This window comes from Zingiber officinale, chromosome 10A (assembly GCF_018446385.1).
Source record: "Zingiber officinale cultivar Zhangliang chromosome 10A, Zo_v1.1, whole genome shotgun sequence".
Lineage (NCBI taxonomy): Eukaryota > Viridiplantae > Streptophyta > Magnoliopsida > Zingiberales > Zingiberaceae > Zingiber > Zingiber officinale.
This window is the reverse complement of record NC_056004.1, coordinates 84,671,197-84,692,494: the sequence shown is the minus strand read 5'-3', so window position 1 is coordinate 84,692,494 and position 21,298 is coordinate 84,671,197. Positions and strand designations below refer to the sequence as shown.

The window sequence follows — 21,298 nt, the reverse complement described above, 5'->3', positions numbered from 1 at the left end:
TTTTTGACGTCTTATTGATGTGGCCCGAAGGAATCTAGGATTTTGGACTAGGTCTGGGCGCTTAGACCTAGTCTTGGCGCCTGGATACAATCAACTCAGCAATTGACTTTGTCTGGTCGCTTGCGTGATGTTTCGATCGTCCAAAGTTGAGCTTATCAAAACCCAACTCTGGTTTTCTCCTTGAGCAGTCTTTCTCCCCAATTTCTCATCCCTCGAAAGCGTTGTGTGCGCCCTTCTCGTCCGTCAGTGCACTTTTCTGTATCTCTTTATCCCTCAGATCCACCGAGCCCATCGATTCACTTTTCGTGCCATCCTTCTCACTTGCTGCATCTTCCGCTCAACTTCTAGTGCTCCTAAATCCTTGCACACTTAAACACAAGGCATCAAAACCGCTATGCTTAACTTAACTTGGTTGATCATATTAAAATCAACTCGGGATTATATCCCATGTCTACTTATGTTCGGCTAAACTCGATTAATTGAACTCGGACTAAGGGAGTTGGTCCTGCCGATTAGACAACCTTAATAAATCGGCAAATCGAAAGATCGACTCAACAAATCAAACAATTTAGGAAGGCGGGAGGTCAACGACTTGACTGATCGAGTTGTCTCGATAGGTCTGACTTGGAACGCGTTGTGGAGTTTATGTAAATCAAATCTTGAAGCATACCATATCCGGACTCCCTATTAACCGAGTCAAAAACTCACTGCATATAGATCTTTAACTACCTCCGCCTCATTATCATCATTATCATTTAAAATAAATAAAAATAAATGGGTGGTAGAATTAATTATATATTTACATTTAGAAGAGAAATGAAGTAGGAGTTGAAGGATGTAGTTTGGTCATATCACGTGTTCATTGCCTACGCACGGAATCACGGATTCATTGTGGCATATGACCACATAGAAAAATGCTGCGGTGCCTTGACTGGTTTAATCTCCTTAAACCGGTAGATGATTTGACCCATCCGTAAACCGGACGCGGTTTACAAAGTCGAACCAGAAGGTTGTCGGTGTCAAGAAGCAATCCGCTACCTGCTTTTTTGACCGGACCCTGCAAATTGACCACAAACCGTGCGTGAACCAAAAGAATCTATTACTGAGTGATGCTGATTTAATGATTGTTTTTATTTATTCTATATATTTTTTAAAAAAAATTATTTTAAATTATAAATATCTTCAGTTCGTTGTAATAAATTAATGGATTTTATTTAAAGGATTGTAAATGGTGTTACATTGTTTATAAGTTTTATAAATTAATTATTAAATTATAAATAATTCTGAACATATTTCTTTAGCTCGTCTATATTAATGTACAATATGTGTTAGTCACTATTCTAAAAATGAATAATCGTCCATGATTTATCTCTTTCATATTGATCCTGAGATAAATTGACGAGAACACTAAATACAAATGTATTCATCTTTTATTACTATGTACAAATCTCTCGAAAATAAGAATCAACCAATTAAATAAATTTAAAAATATATAAAAAAATTTAAACAATCACACAACTTCAAATCCAACTCAAATCACACAACAGCTACTTTAGTAAATAATTTTAAACTTAGTTTAGTTTAATATTTATTTACTTTATAAATTCTAAATTTTGTTTTATTGAACAACCTCAGAAGTCTCACATGGTTGGCCATATAATTATTTGTAAAGAGTTAAATAAGGAGTCTGAATAATATCATCACATGACGCTTACTTAATTTGACAATTCTATTAGTGGTGTAGTTAAGATTTTCATTCAAGAGGGGGCAAAGAGACGAAGTTGGTGAACACTGACGATGATGTTGACAGTAAACAACGAAGTCGACTAAACGAAAGAAATCAATTAAGTAAATTTTACTTCAATTAAAAAATATTTTTTTTATAGAGCATCGGTGAAGCGATGATGTTAGCCAAGTGAAGACAACGATCATGCAACAAATGACAATAACGATGATAGCAATCGGTGTCAAAAATATAAATTAAGTTGAGATAATATACACAAGAGAGACCAAGTTGGGTTGATGCATCTCCCTCCAAGTACATCTTTTCACCATATTCACACAATATTTTACTTAGATTCCATTCGTGCATCATTAATGACTAATCGATCAACTAATATTATCCACGAGTTCACATGTTTCACATACCCATTTTATATAATTTGCCCTTTCCAATTGAACGATGACTTGGAATATGAAAATAAAAATACTAGCTAGAAAATCATCAAGTCAAACGTGTTCGTCTTCACAATTGTCCCCTTAAGACAGTCTAATAATTAGCACATAAAATATTATCATCATGAGATCTAAGATTCAAATCTCAATATACATGAGCATAGTTATCTTTTGTCACCATGTCTTCACCTCCACAAACACAAATCTATATATATTTTTTGGTCAGCCATGCATGAATGGAAGTAATCAATATCCTTGCCTATAAATAATCCTACCTCGTGATCAGTTGGTTTCATTGAGCAAACTTTTTAACACCTTGGATCATAGATCGATCAGTGGAGTTGCATTGATTCCATAAAGAGAGCTAGAGAATATATATATAAGCTGATCTATGGGTTCTTCAATTGAAGCTCTGGCCATGGCTGGAGTTGACTATTTGGAGACTGGCATAGATTTGGAGGACCAGGAGTCCAACAGTATTCCTCCTCCCCATCTGTTGGCTGTGGATCGAGAGAGTTGCGGAGAGACGGATGAAGAAGATGATGACAATGATGATAATCGGGAGGATGACGATGAGAAGGAGAGGATGAAAGTATCCTTGGTATTGTGGGCAAAAATGGTAGGGTTCTTGGTTCGTAAAAGTTGTTTTTAACTTGGATTTAATCAGTTTCTTTGGCTAATTAATTAGATCTAGTGGAGTTAGTTAGAGGATTTGTATATATATGTTGTAGGTGTTCCATTGAGTTTATGTTTTCAATGTTTGGATAGTTAATTGAGCTTAACTAAAGTGGAGATTATATGTATATATACATGTGTATGAAATTTTTCTTTGACAAAAAATACAATAATTGTTTTTTTTACATAGTACTAAAGTTATCGCAAGTCTTTGTTTAATCATCTTGAGATCAATATGGATCAAGGGTGACCTCCCCTTCCCGTTCTTCCGCCTCTATCTCTTCCTAATTTGTTTTCTCCATCCTAATTTGTTTTCTCCCATGATGTTTTTAGTGCTATTAGCTGTCATATCCAATAGAAGATGATTATGTTCACCTCAAACGTCCCTCACAATGTCCCGAGATTATATGAAAAGAGATAATCATCTAAGACCATCTATATAATTTGTTGATAATTAAAAAGTGTTATTATGAGAATATGTGTATCATCTTTAATGAAAAAATAAATTTGATCGAATCTTGATAAGGTACTCATAACTCTTTTTAACCTTCCGTACCATTCTCGCGGCCATGATCACTACAAGAAGGGAGATACATGTGGGAAGTAGCATACACAAGTATACATGCACATTTTTAACCAAGCTCTCATAAAGATAAATCCGTTACCTTATCGGCCCTTAACCAAGTTCTTGTCTTCTGAGCTGATGTTGATTGAGCGATGGAGTGCCCTCGTCGAGCCCATTACAAACATCATCTTTCCTTTGGCAGATTTTTCCCACTCTGAAGCTTGTATGATCTTGTTTTTCATTGAATCTTGCTAGAAAGTTTGATTCATCCAACTGACCAAACCATCAGTAACTACAGTCTATAAAATAAAGCTCAAGACAATCATTTGAACCAAATAGAAAACCTCTTCCCTCTGAAAGCAAAAAAGGTAGCCAAAGAACACTAATTATGCATACAAATCATGTCTATGGAAGCTAGCATCTCCATTCAATACGCTACAAGTACGAAACCGGAACCACAACCAAACAATCTATAAACAAAATATTGGTCAAAAAAGAGGGTGTTCCATAGGAGTTAACACAGTGGATATGGTGGAATTTGTAAGAAACTCAAACTCACATCCAAGAACTGGGAAGAAATATTTGACAGTTTCAATATCTGAACAGAAGAAACAACCGCGCTGATGAAATCTGATACAAATTTGTCTCATTCTTCAGCCAGAAGGATCTTGTATCCATGTACCAAATCTATCATGAAAGCAAATGATGTCAGGAATTTGTATCAAAGAAAATTCTAAGTGAGGGTCGAGTAACTACATGATGTAAAGAGCAAAGTTGAGAACATATTGATAGTTCTTCAATCAAATATGATGCAATAAAAATAAAGCAGAAATTGTAGTGTATTACAACTGAGTTAAAGAAATTGCATTTTACTTTTAAAAATTTAGTCTTCTCAACCCAAAAAAAAAAATTAAAAATTAATGGACATATCTAAGTGGTGATATAGCATGGTTTGTAGTTCTAACAAATCACCAAAACTCGATACCACTCGACACCAAGATTCAAAATCTTGAATCGTGTCATAATTTTGATCTTTAACTGAAAAGATATTGTTCCAACTACAACAGATTAGAGGTTTGAAGGAGGAAGAAGATGAAGCAAAGGAAGGAAACATTGTTTGTGCTAAATAGTATTGAGTTTCGATAATCTACTGAAATGATACATTTTGACTAATTCACCCGACATAGTACAAGATTAAAAACCATGCCTGACCCAAACAATGTCTCCTATGCTTCATCTCCTTTCTTCTTCAACTCCAATTCATTATTGGCACCATACATGATACCGAAACAATATCATTCCAATTAAAGGCCAAAACATTGGCACAACTCATGGTTTTGAACCTTATGATATACACAATGTTTTCACATTACAAGGGAACACAAAATGGCCAACATGTGTATAATCCCCATGAACTTATTTCTAAGGGAAATTTATAACCTGACGCATTAACTCTGCAATATGATGCTTCAGAATTTCATGAATGGTCAACTATTATATACTCCATTCAACAACCCCCAAGCCCCACTTGTTCAGCATCATTCTATGAAAGAACTTGGTACACATACCAGTACAACCACTTCTTTCCCCTTCAAAAGCTATTTGATGGTTGCTCTTAACTTCTATGCAAATACTCAGGCCATTGGTTTCTAGTTACTGATATGTAGATTGGGGACAGTAGTAAAAATTGACATGCATTTAGCAAAAAGCATATGATCTTCACGATAAAATGAAAGAGAAAAGTACACTGCAACAAATTCAACAAGAATCCAAAAGAAGCGCAATTTTAATAAGGTAAGAAGAAGAAATAACCCACAAGCTAGAGAATATGAGGAACCCTGCAATGAAAGGATTCCTAGAACCCCATGTGCAATCTCAAACCCCTCATGATAAGAAAACACCGTTGGTTTTGGTGAAGAAAATGCAATGAATACATAATATCATGTAACTCCTGTTGTCCTTTTCCTAATGGCTAATGCAAGTTTTGAAATTATGCATCAACCATCATCAAAACCAAGTTGCATTACCATGAACTGTTTCATGAGAAGAACCATAATTTTAAGTGCATAAACAAGGTTTATGAATAACTGGAAACCTCAATCAGTATGGTGGACGGTTTAAGTATATCAGGCCACATAAGAACACTATGTTCTAAATTATAAGTTCCCTATCGTATGTGTCGAGAATATAGATTATTTAGGAAAGCTCTGAGGTGTAAATTATGCTAGCTAGCTGTCTTGATTATTTTTAGCAAGCTTTAATTAGCTTTAATTAGCATTAATTAGCTTTAATTAGCTTTAATTATTCTTAATTGCTGTAAATCATTGAGCTGTAATTATGTTGTAAATTATTATAAATACAATCTCAATAGGAGAGATCATTATGCCCTCAAGTCATCTCTTTCAAGTTGGTATCAGAGCCATCATTCCCTGTCCAGAAATTTCTTAAGCCAAAGTCATGTCTGAAGCGAATCCACCACCATTCCTCAGTCCTCCTCATATCCTGCCCAAATAACCACCATCAAGCTGAACGGCGACAACTTCTTACGATGGTCGCAATCAGTGAAGATGTATATTCGGGGCCGAGGAATGATGGGCTATTTAACGGGTGAAAAGAAAACTCCATCGGAAAAAGACCACAATGTATGTTACATGGGATGCCGAAAATTCCATGGTAATGACATGGCTCGTAAATTCCATGGAAGAGGAGATTGGCGCAAATTATATGTGTTTCCCTACGGCATATGAATTATGGGAAAACATAAATCAGATGTACTATGATTTGGGGAATCAGTCCCAAATCTTTGAGTTGACTCTCAAACTTGGTGAATTGCGGCAAGGAGAAGAACCGGTCACCAAGTATTTCAACTCCTTGAAGAGGATCTGGCAGGACCTTGATCTTTTTGATGCATATGAGTGGAAGAATGTTGAAGATGGACAGTACCACAAGAAAACAGTGGAAGACAGTCGTATCTTCAAATTTTTGGCTGGCCTCAATGTTGAGTTCGATGAGGTAAGAGGAAGAATCATTGGTAGGAGACCACTACCATCCCTCGGTGAAGTCTTCTTCGAAGTTAGAAGGGAGGAGAGCCGGAGGAATGTTATGCTTGGCAAAAAAGGACCTACGACTATCATTGAAGGTTCAGCCCTTACCTCTACAGGCTCAAACATACGCAGAGGCACTGCCAATCTACGTAAACTAGAAGAAAAGTCAGTTCTGTGGTGCGACTTTTGCAACAAGCCATGTCACACCCGAGAAACCTGCTGGAAAATTCATGGTAAACCTGCCAACTTTAAAAGCAAATCAGGTGAGAAAAATGGGCGTATCTTTCCCACTGCGAATGAGGCAATGACTACTGCCAGCACCATCACAAAAGAGCATCTGGAGCAACTTCTAACACTGTTAACTTCAAACCCATCATCCAGTACTCCTAATGTTTCTGTGGCGCATACAGGTAACGAAATAATTGCCTTTCCATGTGGTTTCGGAATTTCTGCTCCATGGATAATTGATTCTGGAGCATCTGATCATATGACCAATTCCTTGAAATTGTTAAAATTATACTCACCCTGTCCTGAAAATAAAAAGGTTAAGATTGCAGATGGAAGTTTTTCACCTATTGCTGGAAAAGGTTCAGTCCAAATTTCTGAGAATATAGATCTTAAGTCTGTTCTCTATGTACCTAAACTTACATGCAATCTTCTTTCAGTCAGTAAATTATCCAAAGACTCTAACTGTCGTGTAGTTTTTTGTGACTCTCATTGTACCTTTCAGGACCGGAGCTCGGGGAAGACGATTGGCAGTGCTAAAATGGTGAATGATCTTTACTACTTTGAGGACATTTTACCTAGTAAGGAAATTGTGCAAGGACTTAGTAGTATTAGTTCTCTTTCTGTTTATGATCAAATAATGGTTTGGCATTGCCGTTTAGGTCACCCTAGTTTTTCATATATGAAACATTTATTTCCTGATTTGTTTAAAAATATGAACCCCTTAGATTTTCAATGCGAAAGTTGTATTCTTGCAAAAAGTCCTCGTAAAACATATGTCTCTAGACCTTACCTTGAATCAAAACCTTTTTACTTATTCCACAGTGATGTGTGGGGACCCTCAAAGGTAACTACATCATCAGGACAAAAATGGTTTGTAAGCTTTACCGATGACCATACTCGACTCTGTTGGGTATTTTTGATGAGAAACAAGAATGAGGTTGAGAAAATTTTTAAAGAATTCTACAATTTGATTGAAAACCAATTTCAAACAAAAATAAGTATTTTGAGAACAGATAATGGTACAGAATATTTCAATCAATCTGTAGAAATTTTTTTGAGGACAAAAGGCATCTTACATCAATCAACCTGTCCTGATACTCCAGAAAAAAATAGAGTTTCTGAAAGAAAAAATAGGCACTTACTTGAAGTTGCTAGGGCCATAATGTTTTACATGAATATTCCAAAGTACTTGTGGGGAGATGCAATTCTAACAGCAACTTATTTAATTAATAGGATGCCTACTAGAGTTTTAAACTACATCACGCCGTTGCAATGTCTGAAAAAATACTTCCCTGAATCTTGCATCAATTCTGATTTACCCCTTAAAGTATTTGGTTGCACCGCTTATGTACACATACCTAAGAGATCACGGTCAAAATTAGATCCTAGGGCAGAAAAATGTGTTTTTATAGGCTATGCTGCAAATCGCAAAGGCTACAAATTTTTTTGTCCTCTAAAAAAACGGTTCTTTGTAACAATGGATGCCACTTTCATGGAAACCAAACCATATTTTACCAAAAATTTGATTCAGGGGGAGAATCTAAGGGAACAAAATTTTTGGGAGATAACTAGAACTCTTCCAAATTTGGTTATTGACCAACCTCAAAAATCTCAAAATGAAAATAATGGGGAGTCCGAACCCATAATTGTCAACCATGAAATTGGTCTATCAGAAAAGGAAATACTTCGAAGGGAAGAAAACCAAAATATCCTTGACCCTTTGGTTTATTCTAGGAGAAATGTCCTTGGAAGAAGTAGAGATGAATTAACCATTCCAGCACAAGCCTCATTGGAAGCCCCGGGTGAAGGAACACTGAATATTCCAGGTACCTCTTTTTCCCCTAACTCATATGAAAACTCCACTTTACCTATTATGCTTGAGTCTACTAGTCCAACCTCAATTGTTCCGCAAGAAAATGACCTTGACAACCTTGACCTCCCCATTGCTTTTCGAAAAGGTACCCGAACCTGTACCAAACATCCCATTGCCAGATACATAACCCATGACCATTTATCTGAATCACATAAGGCATTTACTATTAATATTTCAAAACTTGTTGTACCTAGAAACATTCAGGAAGCACTGGAGGACAAGGATTGGAGATTAGCAGTGTTTGAAGAAATGAATGCCTTACAGAAAAATGGTACTTGGGAAATTGTTGAAGCACCTAAGGATCAAAAGATAGTAGGGTGCAGATGGCTCTTCACTATAAAGAGTAAACCAGATGGGAGTGTAGAGAGATATAAGGCAAGGCTTGTAGCAAAAGGCTTTACGCAGACATATGGAATAGATTACCAGGAAACATTTGCTCCTGTCGCAAAAATTAACTCAATTCGAGTTCTTCTGTCACTTGCGGTCAATCTCAAATGGCCCTTATATCAGCTGGATGTTAAAAATGCCTTCCTAAATGAAGACCTAGATGAAGAAGTACTTATGAGCCTCCCTCCAGGTTTTGAAAGAAAGTTCGGAGTCGGAAAGGTGTGTAAACTGAGGAAGGCCTTGTATGGTCTAAAGCAATCCCCAAGGGCATGGTTTGAACGCTTTGGCAAAGCTATGAAGCGACTTGGTTATATTCAAAGTCAAGCTGATCACACCATGTTTTACAAACACTCAAAGGAAGGTAAAACAGCTGTGCTTATTGTATATGTTGATGATATTATCCTAACAGGGAGTGACTACAAGGAACTTGAAGAACTTAAAGGAAAGCTTGCAAAAGAGTTTGAAATCAAGGACTTGGGAGTGTTAAAATACTTTCTTGGCCTGGAGTTTGCAAGGTCCAAAGAAGGTATATTTGTCAACCAACGAAAATATGTCCTTGACTTGTTGACCGAAACTGGTATGCTGGGATGTAAGCCAGCTGAGACGCCTATGGAGCCTTACGTCAAACTACAACCAGCAGTGGCAGAATCAATAAAGGAAAGGGAGCGCTATCAAAGACTTGTCGGGAGACTGATTTATCTATCACACACTCGACTTGATATAGCATTTCCAGTAAGTGTAGTTAGCCAATTCATGCACTCACCTGGGTCTGAACACTTTGATGTTGTGTATCGGATCCTAAGGTATCTAAAGAGAACACCCGGTAAAGGACTTCTGTTTAAAACCCGGGGGCATCTACAAGTTGAAGCTTACACTGACGCTGACTGGGCAGGAAGTCTAACTGATAGAAGGTCTACTTCGGGATATTGCTCGTTTGTGGGTGGTAATTTGGTCACTTGGCGTAGCAAGAAACAAAATGTGGTAGCTCGAAGCAGCGCAAAGGCTGAGTTTAGAGCCTTAGCTCATGGAATATGTGAAGTTTTGTGGATCAAGAGACTATTATTGGAATTGAAGATATCAGAGTTGGCGCCAATAAAGATGCACTGTGACAACAGAGCAACAATTTCAATTGCACACAATCCAGTACTTCATGATCGCACAAAGCATGTGGAAGTCGACAAGCACTTCATCAAAGAAAAAATAGACAATCATGTGATTAGTGTGGACTATATTCCTACCATTGAACAGGTTGCTGATCTACTTACAAAAGGGCTACACAAGAGACAGTTTGAATGTTTAGTAAGCAAGCTGGGTATGGAAGATATCTTTAAACCAGCTTGAGGGGGAGTGTCGAGAATATAGATTATTTAGGAAAGCTCTGAGGTGTAAATTATGCTAGCTAGCTGTCTTGATTATTTTTAGCAAGCTTTAATTAGCTTTAATTAGCATTAATTAGCTTTAATTAGCATTAATTAGCTTTAATTAGCATTAATTAGCTGTAATTATTCTTAATTGCTGTAAATCATTGAGCTGTAATTATGTTGTAAATTATTATAAATACAATCTCAATAGGAGAGATCATTATGCCCTCAAGTCTTCTCTTTCAAGTGTATGCAAAGAGAAGATAATTATACAAGCCCAAATTATTTGATTTATAATCTCTAGGGACTAAGATCAAAACCTCTAGAGAGTAGTAATTACACAGATTTTTTTTTTTTTTTGACAGGAAAATCATGAGCAAAGGTTAGCGCTGCCAAAAAATGGAAAACAGGAGTATTTGGTCACTTAAGCATTTGATAAGGTTATGTTTGACAAAAACCTCAATCAACTTTATATCATCACATGCTGGACAAAAAAGTAAAGGATAGGAGTAAATCTACTATTCTAGCATAAACATTCCTTCGTTGTATTTTATGCAAGTATAAACAGCTTTTAGAAAATATGCTAGTATTGCAGTCATAGCAACATCATTTTCTTCAAATTTCTAATCCGAAGATAAGTCTCATACCTTTTTTTGTTGCCTTGTCATACATATCTTTGCGGATGTTGTCATTTTTCCAATCTCCATCATCATCTGCTTCCCTTCCATCATTTTCCATGTCACTTTCACTGGCGGTCTCCCACTCAGAGTCATCAGCCTCTTGCTCGTAGATATCTCCAGTCCCATCATCAGTATGAATAACACCATGCTTTATAGCTGCTTCTCTAAATAACCATGCAGCACGCATCTGTTTCTTCACTAATCTTTCAGCATAATCAGGAACTTTGTTGTGCTTCAGAGAAAGATCAGGATCATTAGATTGTGAACATTCGTTAATGAAAAGAATGGCATCTAACAAACTCTCCTTTGCTAAACCCAGCATATCATATGCTTGGGCTCTCCTCCAAAGACTTTTTGCATGGCGATTCGGAGGGTTATGAAGACATAAAGCCCGTGTAGCATCACTTATGGCTGCTAGTGGTTGCTGCAAGAGAAGATAACACTGAGCCCTGTTGCTGTACAATACAACTCTCTCTTTTTTGGACTTCATTGGGCACAATGCCAGAGCTTCAGAGTACTTTGATGCAGCTCCAGATATATCTCCTGAGGAGAATAAAGAGTTTCCTTCCAGCTTAACAACCAGTGCCGCTGCTTGTTTTATTTGAAGATCCTCCTTTGGCATGTTTTTCTCCCATTTTAATCTCTGCCTAGAGCTCAAAAGCTCATCAATCAGTTCTTTTGTACGTGTGCTGATGTAACTACGAGCAGTTCCTTGTGCCTGGCAACATTCTTGAAGGACGTTAACAATAGTGTCCCCTAATCTTTTATGGTCACCAAGGGCAGTAATTTCTGCTAAATCTGTGAGGGCTGGAGCGGCTTTATCTATTACCTGGAAAAGAGTATCATCACACAATCAATAACTGATCTTATCTTTTAAATTTAAAACCAAGCATAGTAACATCCTGTTCGTACTTTTGAAAGGACTAAGCAAACAACAGTTATTGATGCCAAGGCATCAAAAGCCACCAAGTATTATGTAATACAAACAAGATGAAACACTAAAATTTTATATCATTGCTCAATTCAAGAAATGAATTAAAACTATCTACTCCACAATTAACCTTTCATATGCTAGAATTCATCCATTTCTCTGAATCTTTGATCTTGTACACAGCAAAATGCTATAAAATAACAACTTAATCCATGTTTACCCTGGTGGAATCCATAGCAGGGGAAAGGAAAACTCAAAACTTTAAAAAACTCTCTTGTTTATCCCAATGAAAAGTCGGCAGAGAGGATTCGATCCTTCTCTGTGGATGATTTTTTCTCCAAACTCTCATCTATCATAACATGGAGGGACTACCACAGCAATAATAAACTCCTTGATTAAATCCTACTTTTTGCCTGTGAGAGGTTCTGGGGCAGCAAGATTCGATGAAGGGCGTCAAAAAGACAGTCTCTCGATGGCATGACGGTGGTGACATTCAGCGAATGGCCGAGCTCCCAGCAGCATGGTGGTGCTTGATCAGACAACAAAGGTGGTTAACTGGCTGTGTGGTCAGGCAGGTAGGTGGCAGCTGCAGTGATCAGCCAGCGGCATGTGTTGGGTTGGCAGTGCAACACCATGTGTCAAGCAAGCGAGCGAACAAAGAGGACGAAATCAGCAGCAGGTGGACGACATAAGCAGGTTGTCAATCAGTGAGGATATTGGGTTAATTTATCACTCCTCTCCCCATATAGAGCACCATAAACAACTTCAACTCCTTCCTTCCCCTTCTCTCTACCTTGTCATTCCTCTCCCTCTCTACCCTCTCCTCTTCTCTCCCCATGACTAGGTAAACAAAGTCTCAATCTTTCAAATTCAAGTTTATGTTTTTAACAATATATATCAGAATGTCTATTCCCTGTGTATGGGTCCCAAAATGAGAATGTTAACAAATTCAGTTGCAATTGAAAAGAGTCCATTAAATAAGTTCTTATGTCTGATCATTAATTTCCATATTAAATATAATCAGCAAAAATGAAATAGTACAAATTGTAATATGTGTCTCCTCGAAGCTAGAAGTAGAAACATAATTAGCTAAACATTATATCAGAAAGAGGAAATACCTGCTTTGGAATTGAGTTATGCAACTTATGTAGGCAAAAAAATTAACCACCCACATACAAGCACATCAAGCACAAACTAAATGACCATCATATATGCAAGCAAGCATAATGTAACTTTTCGTGGATAGGAAGCATATATGATTTTTTTTACCTTTTGTGAAGTATTCTGATCTTGGAGTAACCAAAGAAGACAGTCAATAGCCATATACTGCCAGTCATCTGATGATCGGGCAATGTTGCATAGTGCTTCGACAATATCAGGACAGTTGGCAACAGGAGCTCTCCCAAGCTTGTGTTGACATATTGTCCGGAGTAAACCAATACCTGCCGGTGAGTTCTCATTAACCAGTCCTCCCCACATGCCCGGCAATTTAACCAAAAACTCTGGTTTGCAAATGTCGAAGAGAAACTCTGGCTTGAAAGCAAAGCAGTTAATAAGCTGAAGTGACCAGCACTGTAACTGACTAGCCCATTCCTCTGCCTTCCTAGATTCCATTTCCACTCCTCCCATTCCACGAGTAAGCAGATCACAATGATAGCTTATCCTCCTATCCACAAACTGGTAAAAATGAGAATAGACAATCTCAAGAGAACTTGATGCAAGCTGAATGGCAAGCTCAAGTACTTCTCCATGATCTGCAACTGCAGGAAAGCTACTAGGATAAGTTGCCAAGTGTCCTAATGCTCTAACTGCTACCCTCTGCTCCACCCAAGTCAATCTACCCCTTAGAAGCTCAACCAAGGGAGGAATGACAGAAGCAGGGACTGCTCTTTCAGCAAATTCCTCCATATTCATAGTGTAGGACCCAATTATATGAGCTGCATAGTATGGGATATAAATGTTCTGGTCATGTGAGAGCCATCGCCTATTCTTTAAGCCTTTCCATATCAATGCTGCCATGCATTCAAAGATTCCTAAGTTGATGAACTCTGGATCATTTGGATGAGCCATGGCAGTGTTCCACAGTCCACTGATAGGAAGAACTTGACCATCATCATCCTGGGAAGGAAGCTCTCTGAAGAATTTCAGGATACTTGACCGACGCTTGCTGGGATTGCCTTCCTTCATGACACAGAAGAAACAACCTGGATAAGGGCAGTCGGGTGGGATCTTCTCCATGACAATAAGAACTTTGAGTTTTTGATCTAGTCACTTTATTAACCCAAAAGACCTGCTGCACAAATATATCATAAATGTGTCAAGATAAACCAGCTACATGTAAACATCAGAGTTCATTGCCTAATGCAAGTTGGCTCTACTTTAACATTAAAAGAAATCATCAATCATGACAATTTAAAATTTTTCATAAATATACTCAATTTTCTGTTATCTCTAGGCAAGGATATAGAGAATCAATAGTTTCGTTAAAATTAAAATCTTCATAATTCCTTTTATGTAATTTTGGTGCAAAATTCATATAGGTATGAGAAAGTTTACATTTTGTAAGTGAGCTCTCTTCCACCATAGCAATAAAAGAGAGAGAGAGAAGAACAATATCAATGCAGTTTCACAAATTTAGCATGTCCTAAGATGATTATACAAATGGAAAGGTCACAAACAAAATATATTATTCCAATGCTCGTTTACTTGATTCATGCTTACAAATCAATGCAAATGCTTAACCCTCATAACAACGACAACTAAGCGTTATCCCACTAGGTGAGGTCGGCTATATGGATCCTTTTACGTCATTGAACTATATCTCCTATTATATCATCATCTATACTTAAATAAATTTTATCTTGTTTTATTAATTCTAACCAATTCTTTTTTAGTCTTCCTCTTCCTCGTTTGATATGTGTGTTTCTCATAGTTTCATATCGTCTAACAGGAGCATTTATTGGTCATATAAGTACATGTTTGTACCATCTTAAATGTGTCTCTCAAAGTTTTCCTATGCAACTCTGGCTTTCTCATAACTCAACGCTAAATCCAAACCAATCTCTGGCCAAGACCAATGCAGTCTTGGCCCATCCTAAACTAGTTTATAATAGAACTCTGATCTGCCAAGTCCAATGCAACCCATCTATCCAGAACTAGAAACCAGTTTAGTTTAGCCTAGAACCCAATCCGAGCTTTAAACAAGCCTAGATTTAATGACAAATTTAACCTAGGTGACTAATTAATCAAAATCAAACTCTAAACAAGGTAATATGGCACCCACTAACCCCACACATCAACTCCACAATCACATGCTCAATTCCATAACTTCATAAAACACTACATTATCATTTTCAATTAAAACTTTACAATCGTTTAATCATGTGTTGTATTTTATTAATCAATTTACAGCTTCATATAATGAACAATAAACTTAAAATCAACTCAACTGCATAATATCGAAAATGATTGTTAAATTTAGACATCAACAAATACTACCGATTTCTTTGGATGTGCACAAAGCACAGTTAAAAGTATAGCAAAGAAATGGCATGTTGAAACTCTAGCAAAAAAGGGACAACATTTAGGTAATTATGTTGTGCAAAACCCCATATGATAGAACAACCACACCATGAGATTGAAGAGCTCATAATAGCATCATAAATGCTAAGATAGCACGCACGCACGCACGCACGCACTCACGCACGCACACACGCACGCACGCACACGCGCACACACACGCACGCACAACAAACACACACACACAAAATAAAGTATGGACGGGTTGTGTTAGACCACTTCCTTGCAATTTATATAAATTGAAAGGGCCACTCACTTGAGAATTGTATGTTTAGCCCCAAGGAAAATATTAGCCATACACAATTGCGTGTTTTGCATCACCTAACACTCTGTCATGACATATAAATTTGGGTTTCTCAAAGATGACCAAAGGAAGTCAAGCTAGGTAGAGTTCAATCTAGCTCAAGTTAGGTTAAATGTATTAAGATTGGTCGTAGATGAACCAAAGAGCTATAGGGGGGTGAATTGCACTTTGACCTGAAATTGTCATTTAAAATCAATAAATTATCAAAAAATACAATACTACTTGTCACCAAGACAATATCTCGGGTGTCGAGTATTTTCGTGTTAACATTTGACACTCCTTGCCTCCTTGGCATGCTAAACTCGAGTTATTTTTTTTGTAGAGTTTTTCTTCATATAAGATAATGTCCAAATTGTAGCATTCCAAATGGAAAAACAAAAAAAAAATAAAAGTTGTTTTCTTTTCTTTTACATCTTCATTTCTTTCCTAACTCTGCCCATGATGAATTACCTCCCATGCTCGAATAAAGGAAGAGGGTTGCATTAGGTTGTCAGGGTTGAGCTAAGGCAAATGTTCAATGATCAAACTTCTTCATCTCTTTCCTCCTTCCATTTCCAATTTATCGCCGACACCATACATCGAAACACCAATACGATATCGAAATAGTATTGTTCCAATAAAAAATCAAAACGTTGGCACGACTTAAGATTTCAAACTCTACCTGAAATGAAATTTTTTTCAAGGTGACACAAGTTAAGCCTAGTAGAAAAATCAATCAAGTAAAGCAAGCACTAATATAAGGGATTTTACAAAGCTCATAAACTTCAATTTCTACTCCATGGCCTATGACTTGTAAGGAGAGTCACCCTAGGATATCCTTTCTCTTTCCTAAAGGCAAAGAAACCTCTTACAAAAGTTTCTTTCAATGAAAGTAAAGTAAATTAATCTTGTAAGAAAAACAAATAGCAATAAGACTAGAGATACAACAATTGAAACAATGGCACCATCTCTAGCTTTTTCTTAAGCTTTTTACCAACCTTGGCAAGCTAACCTTGCCCCTTTATAGCCTCTAAGTTGCCTTCAAATAAGCTTAGTTCATTATTCTATGCAGATCCAATTGACTCGACTATTTTCCAGTCTCAGTTTTTCCTAATTAACTATTTTTGTGATCGTGTAGGCTTTTGCCTAGCAACAAATACTTCAGTGGAATCAACTTAATTCTAGTTGACTATGCTATAGATTACATAATTTAGCTTCAACTATTGAATTAACAATCAAATTCTAACTTTTTATCGATATTCAGATAGTTGAATGAAATGCCTTCCGTGACACCCTACTCAACTCCCAAATAGAGAACAATATTAACATATATGCACAAAGAAAGTATTCAGTTGATTGCCAAGTCGACTCAACTTAAGTCAATCGACTCCACTCCAAACAACTCCCTTCTAATTACAAGCAGAACAACTTAATTTAACTCTTTAGTCGACTCAACACTCCAATCAATTGATATCTGGATCATTGACTACAACTAAACTATGGTTGACTTCTCACCCAAGTCAAAATCTACCCAAAATCAAAGTATAGGTCACTAGTAGACTCTCACAGCTCACTAAGAGTTTACATGTGTTTGCAACTTTACTTTTGCCAAGATTTCATCTCCCATTATGTTTTTAATCCCTTAGATCCACCAAGTCCTTGACTTGTTCCACATGTCATTCTTCATTAAGTCACCTACGTAGTCCACCTCTTGCACTTGTGGAAGCTATCAACCCAACTCCAGCCAAAACCTCTTGGCCATCATTCAAACAAGTAAAGCTCATGAGCTTTGTGTGCGTTTTATCAAGTCCCCGCAAACTCCATGCGCATACACATCATTCAAACAAACCTAATTTAAAATGAAACACATCAAAACATGTTGGTCGATAACAAATAATTACGACATAATTACACTAACGAAATGGACTATGCCTAGAGTGTAACCAGTTTCAGTTAAGTGAGCTCAATAGGACTGGGAAACACTGTGACAAATAGTGGATCTTGGAATAAATAGAGTTCAAGTGAGAATGGAAATATGTTGTAGCTAGGGGAAAAAATTTCTCCTTGCACAGAAACCAAAATCACCATAATAATTAGAATCTCTCTGCTTGTGTATGACTTTGGAGTGAGTGTTTATCCAATGGTCCTCTATTATATGTTGCTTAACTAATAGTATGTTCACCTTTTTTTGTTGGATTAACTATTTTCCACCTAACTCAACTATGATTCCTCAAGTCAGTCCCTATTCACAAATGTCTCTTTTCGCCCCCTTACACATGTCCTCCATTCGATGGTCAATTACTCTAGTAGGTATTTTACCCACATTGCTCCTATATTTGGTCCAACAATATTGTGGACTATGTAACATGTACACATCCAATTTGATACCAAGTTCTTGCTATTGCCTATTGGTTGAATGCTATAAAGACTGTAGAGATAAAATACAAAACAATTCCACTTCAAAGTTTGATATACAAACTATAAGTCCCAAACAAAAGAGAACATTGTTGCACATCTCACATTGATTATCCCAATTTTCATTGGAAGAGTACTAATTAAGGCTATCACTTATTCAAGAGTGTTAAGTACATAAATCTGTAGGTTTCTTAAGAATGATGACAAATATGATACCAAGTAAAGAGACAAACTACCAGGTTCTCAGGGAATGGACTCACATTTTCCTTTTGAGAATCGAAACAATTTCTAGTTGCTCTTCTCATGTGAAGAATTCAAAGCGTAATTAATTCCAACTAAAACAATAAGCAAAATTATTTCTTTTCCAGGAATGATCAACCTATAAGGGAGGTTTTAACTTAAAGATCAACCCTGATACCTCGATATGAACAGGAAAATCAACTTCCCCACTCTAACCACCTGAGAAACTACTCCAATAGCATACCTCTCTAGCATAATTTTTTTTTAAAAAAAACTGAGATCAGTTGGGAAACCAAAAATGCCTAAATTCTACTATGACTCGAAGCATTCTCTCCATTCATCTGAAGAACAGACTAGATCTGTCCACATCGCATTACAGGCTCTGCCAAAATGCTGCGAGAGCATACACCAAACGTTTATCTGTACGGAAATTTAAAAAGGACGTCTATTTCCATTCCAGAGAAAAGGGGCTGAGTGCATAAAACCCTAATTGCAAGGCAAAGCTAATCCCCAGAAAAGGGGCATCTTTTCACGAAAGGAAGCCTTTATACATAAACAACTCTTTCTCAAAAACCTTCTCCAAACGCTACCCTACGCTCTTTTCCTACAAATAAAGAAGAGAAACGAGGCGAAGGAAAGGATTACTGGTCAACTCACCTGGAAATGGAATCGATGCGGGACGAAACACACCCGAAAAAGAACGGCGGCGAGATCGGACAGCAAACAGCTAGGCGAGCTAAGTGAACAGGAACTGCGCAGACTCAGATTCCTCCGATGACAGAAGACAAAAACGAGCGCTTCCAGCGATGACTGATGAGTGGCGCCTCGAGCGGTAGACTGTGTCAGTAAAACGGCCCTCAATCCGCCAATTTACGCTCTCGCTCTCTCTCGCGCTCTCTCTCTCTCTCTCTGCTGGGTTGGCGGTTCCAACCTTTTGCAGCATGAGAAGACAAGGAAAAGGAGAAAGTGGGCAGTGTGAGTGTGTGCAGCGGCAGTGCAAAGAACTTGTCTTGTGATTTTAAGGTAATTTCATTTCGAACCTTTTAACTTTAAATTTTCAATTTGACATCCCACTGTTGTCTTATGTTTATTTCGAATCTCGACACAAAGTCGAGATAAATATCTTCCTTATATATTAGTCATTATTCTAAAGGTTAGTAATCGTCCATGATTTATCTCTACCGTATTAGTCTGAGACAAATTGACAATAACACTAGGACGAACGTATTCATCTTTTATCATAATATTTATTTCAAAATTACTTTTATTTTTTACTAGCAACTCAACGTTATAACTAGAGCATCCAATACTGTATCAAATAATTTTTACTTTTATTTATTTAGGATGTCTACGTTTATACCATTAATTGAATATCTTAATTCTTAAATATATCAAATCTCATCATCAATATTCTTCCAAATAAATATTTATGAATACCACCTACTAAATATCTTTAAATTCCACCTACCAAAAAAAAAATTTATCATTGCCCACTTTTGACGGGCCTGATTGTATGCCATCGAAAAGAAATCATCAGGTATATAATATTTGAGAAAGTGGATATTTAAAAAAATATTCTTTCCAAATATCTCCATTAAAATGTCCTTAGTATTAATTAAAAATAAATTATTTATATTCTAGCAACTATCTCATAATTATTAGAATATAATATTAACTATAAAAAAACCTAACATTTTAATATAAAAAATATAATGTAGCAGGTAACACCAACACACGATCAGTTTGATCTTATTAAAATTTTCAATTAACCATTAAAATAAATCAAAAATGCTCATGGTAAGCGGTCAAAAGTCTAAAATTTTATAATTACACACCTCATTTTAAGAAAAAACTATATAAATACAGGGATCAAATCACGGATATCTCATTTTAATATAATCCTAAATACTAATTAATCCCTAAAATTATTTAAATTAATTAAATAATTTAATCAATTTAAATCATTTAATTTTGTTATTATTAAATCATCTACCATTTACCCCATTTAATTACATGACAACTCAAAATTATATTTTAATTATTTTTCTAATTAATAATAAATTAAAATTATTCTCAATCACTCAATCAAAACTTTTCATCATCTTTTGAATTACAATATTTAATTAATTAATCGATACTTTTTTCTTCCTTTTTCTTTTAAACCATCGAAAATTAATTAATTAAAATTTTCTTCTATCCCCTTAGTCTTCTCCATTTCGGTGCAAATCAGTGTTGCTTTTCTTCTTTCCCCTTCGCCTTCTCCCTGGCGATGCAAAACCAATAGAAATTTTAAAAACTTGGAGGAAGGAAAACGCCTGCTACTTTTTCTTCTTTCCCCTTTTCGTCTTGTCCCTCATCTTGGTAGGCGCTGATCGCTCAATAGAGGCAACTAGGAAAGGATCCAAGAAAGGTTGGGCTATAGCTTAGGATAGCCCTTGTCTGGATCCAACTCTGCCTGTTACTAGTAGTGATTAATAGTGATTAGAGATAAAGTATTTATATTATAAGAGCTATGAACTGTAATTGATACAACTCAATATTATTATTGTTGATCAGAGTTGAAGTACTACTATAATATAATCAGAATTAGAGTATTCATGTTATATCTGAATGATGTTCTAAGATAACCACCTTATGATTTGTACTATTTATTGGATAAATAAAGTTTCACTCGATGTGTATAATTAGATCTTAAACTCATTTACTGAACATTCGTAATACGATTCATAATATGAGAGAATTTATGATTGGATCGCAACTAGTGAGCATCTCTACATGTCTAATTATAAATGTATTTAAACATTCTCTAGTCAATGAATTGATGAATTCAGACATTATCGATTCTGTGAAACTAGATGTGTT

General features: G+C 36.4%; 1 protein-coding gene across 2 annotated transcripts; it reads right to left on the bottom strand.

The window, feature by feature from the left end:
* Positions 1-3,740: 3,740 nt before the first annotated feature.
* Positions 3,741-19,427, bottom strand: LOC122026362. 2 transcript variants are annotated; one of them, XM_042585046.1, is made up of 4 exons: positions 19,094-19,427; positions 13,189-14,212; positions 10,956-11,817; positions 3,741-4,102 (listed from the first exon to the last, which is right to left on the bottom strand). In XM_042585046.1, the coding sequence occupies exons 2-4, from the start codon at positions 14,155-14,157 to the stop codon at positions 4,062-4,064; spliced, it is 1,872 nt and encodes a 623-aa protein (XP_042440980.1). In that variant the 5' UTR covers positions 14,158-14,212; positions 19,094-19,427; the 3' UTR covers positions 3,741-4,061. The 2 variants fall into 2 exon arrangements, with proteins under 2 accessions (XP_042440980.1, XP_042440981.1); XM_042585047.1 differs by having other exon boundaries at positions 13,189-14,209.
* Between the last annotated feature and the right edge of the window lie 1,871 nt (positions 19,428-21,298).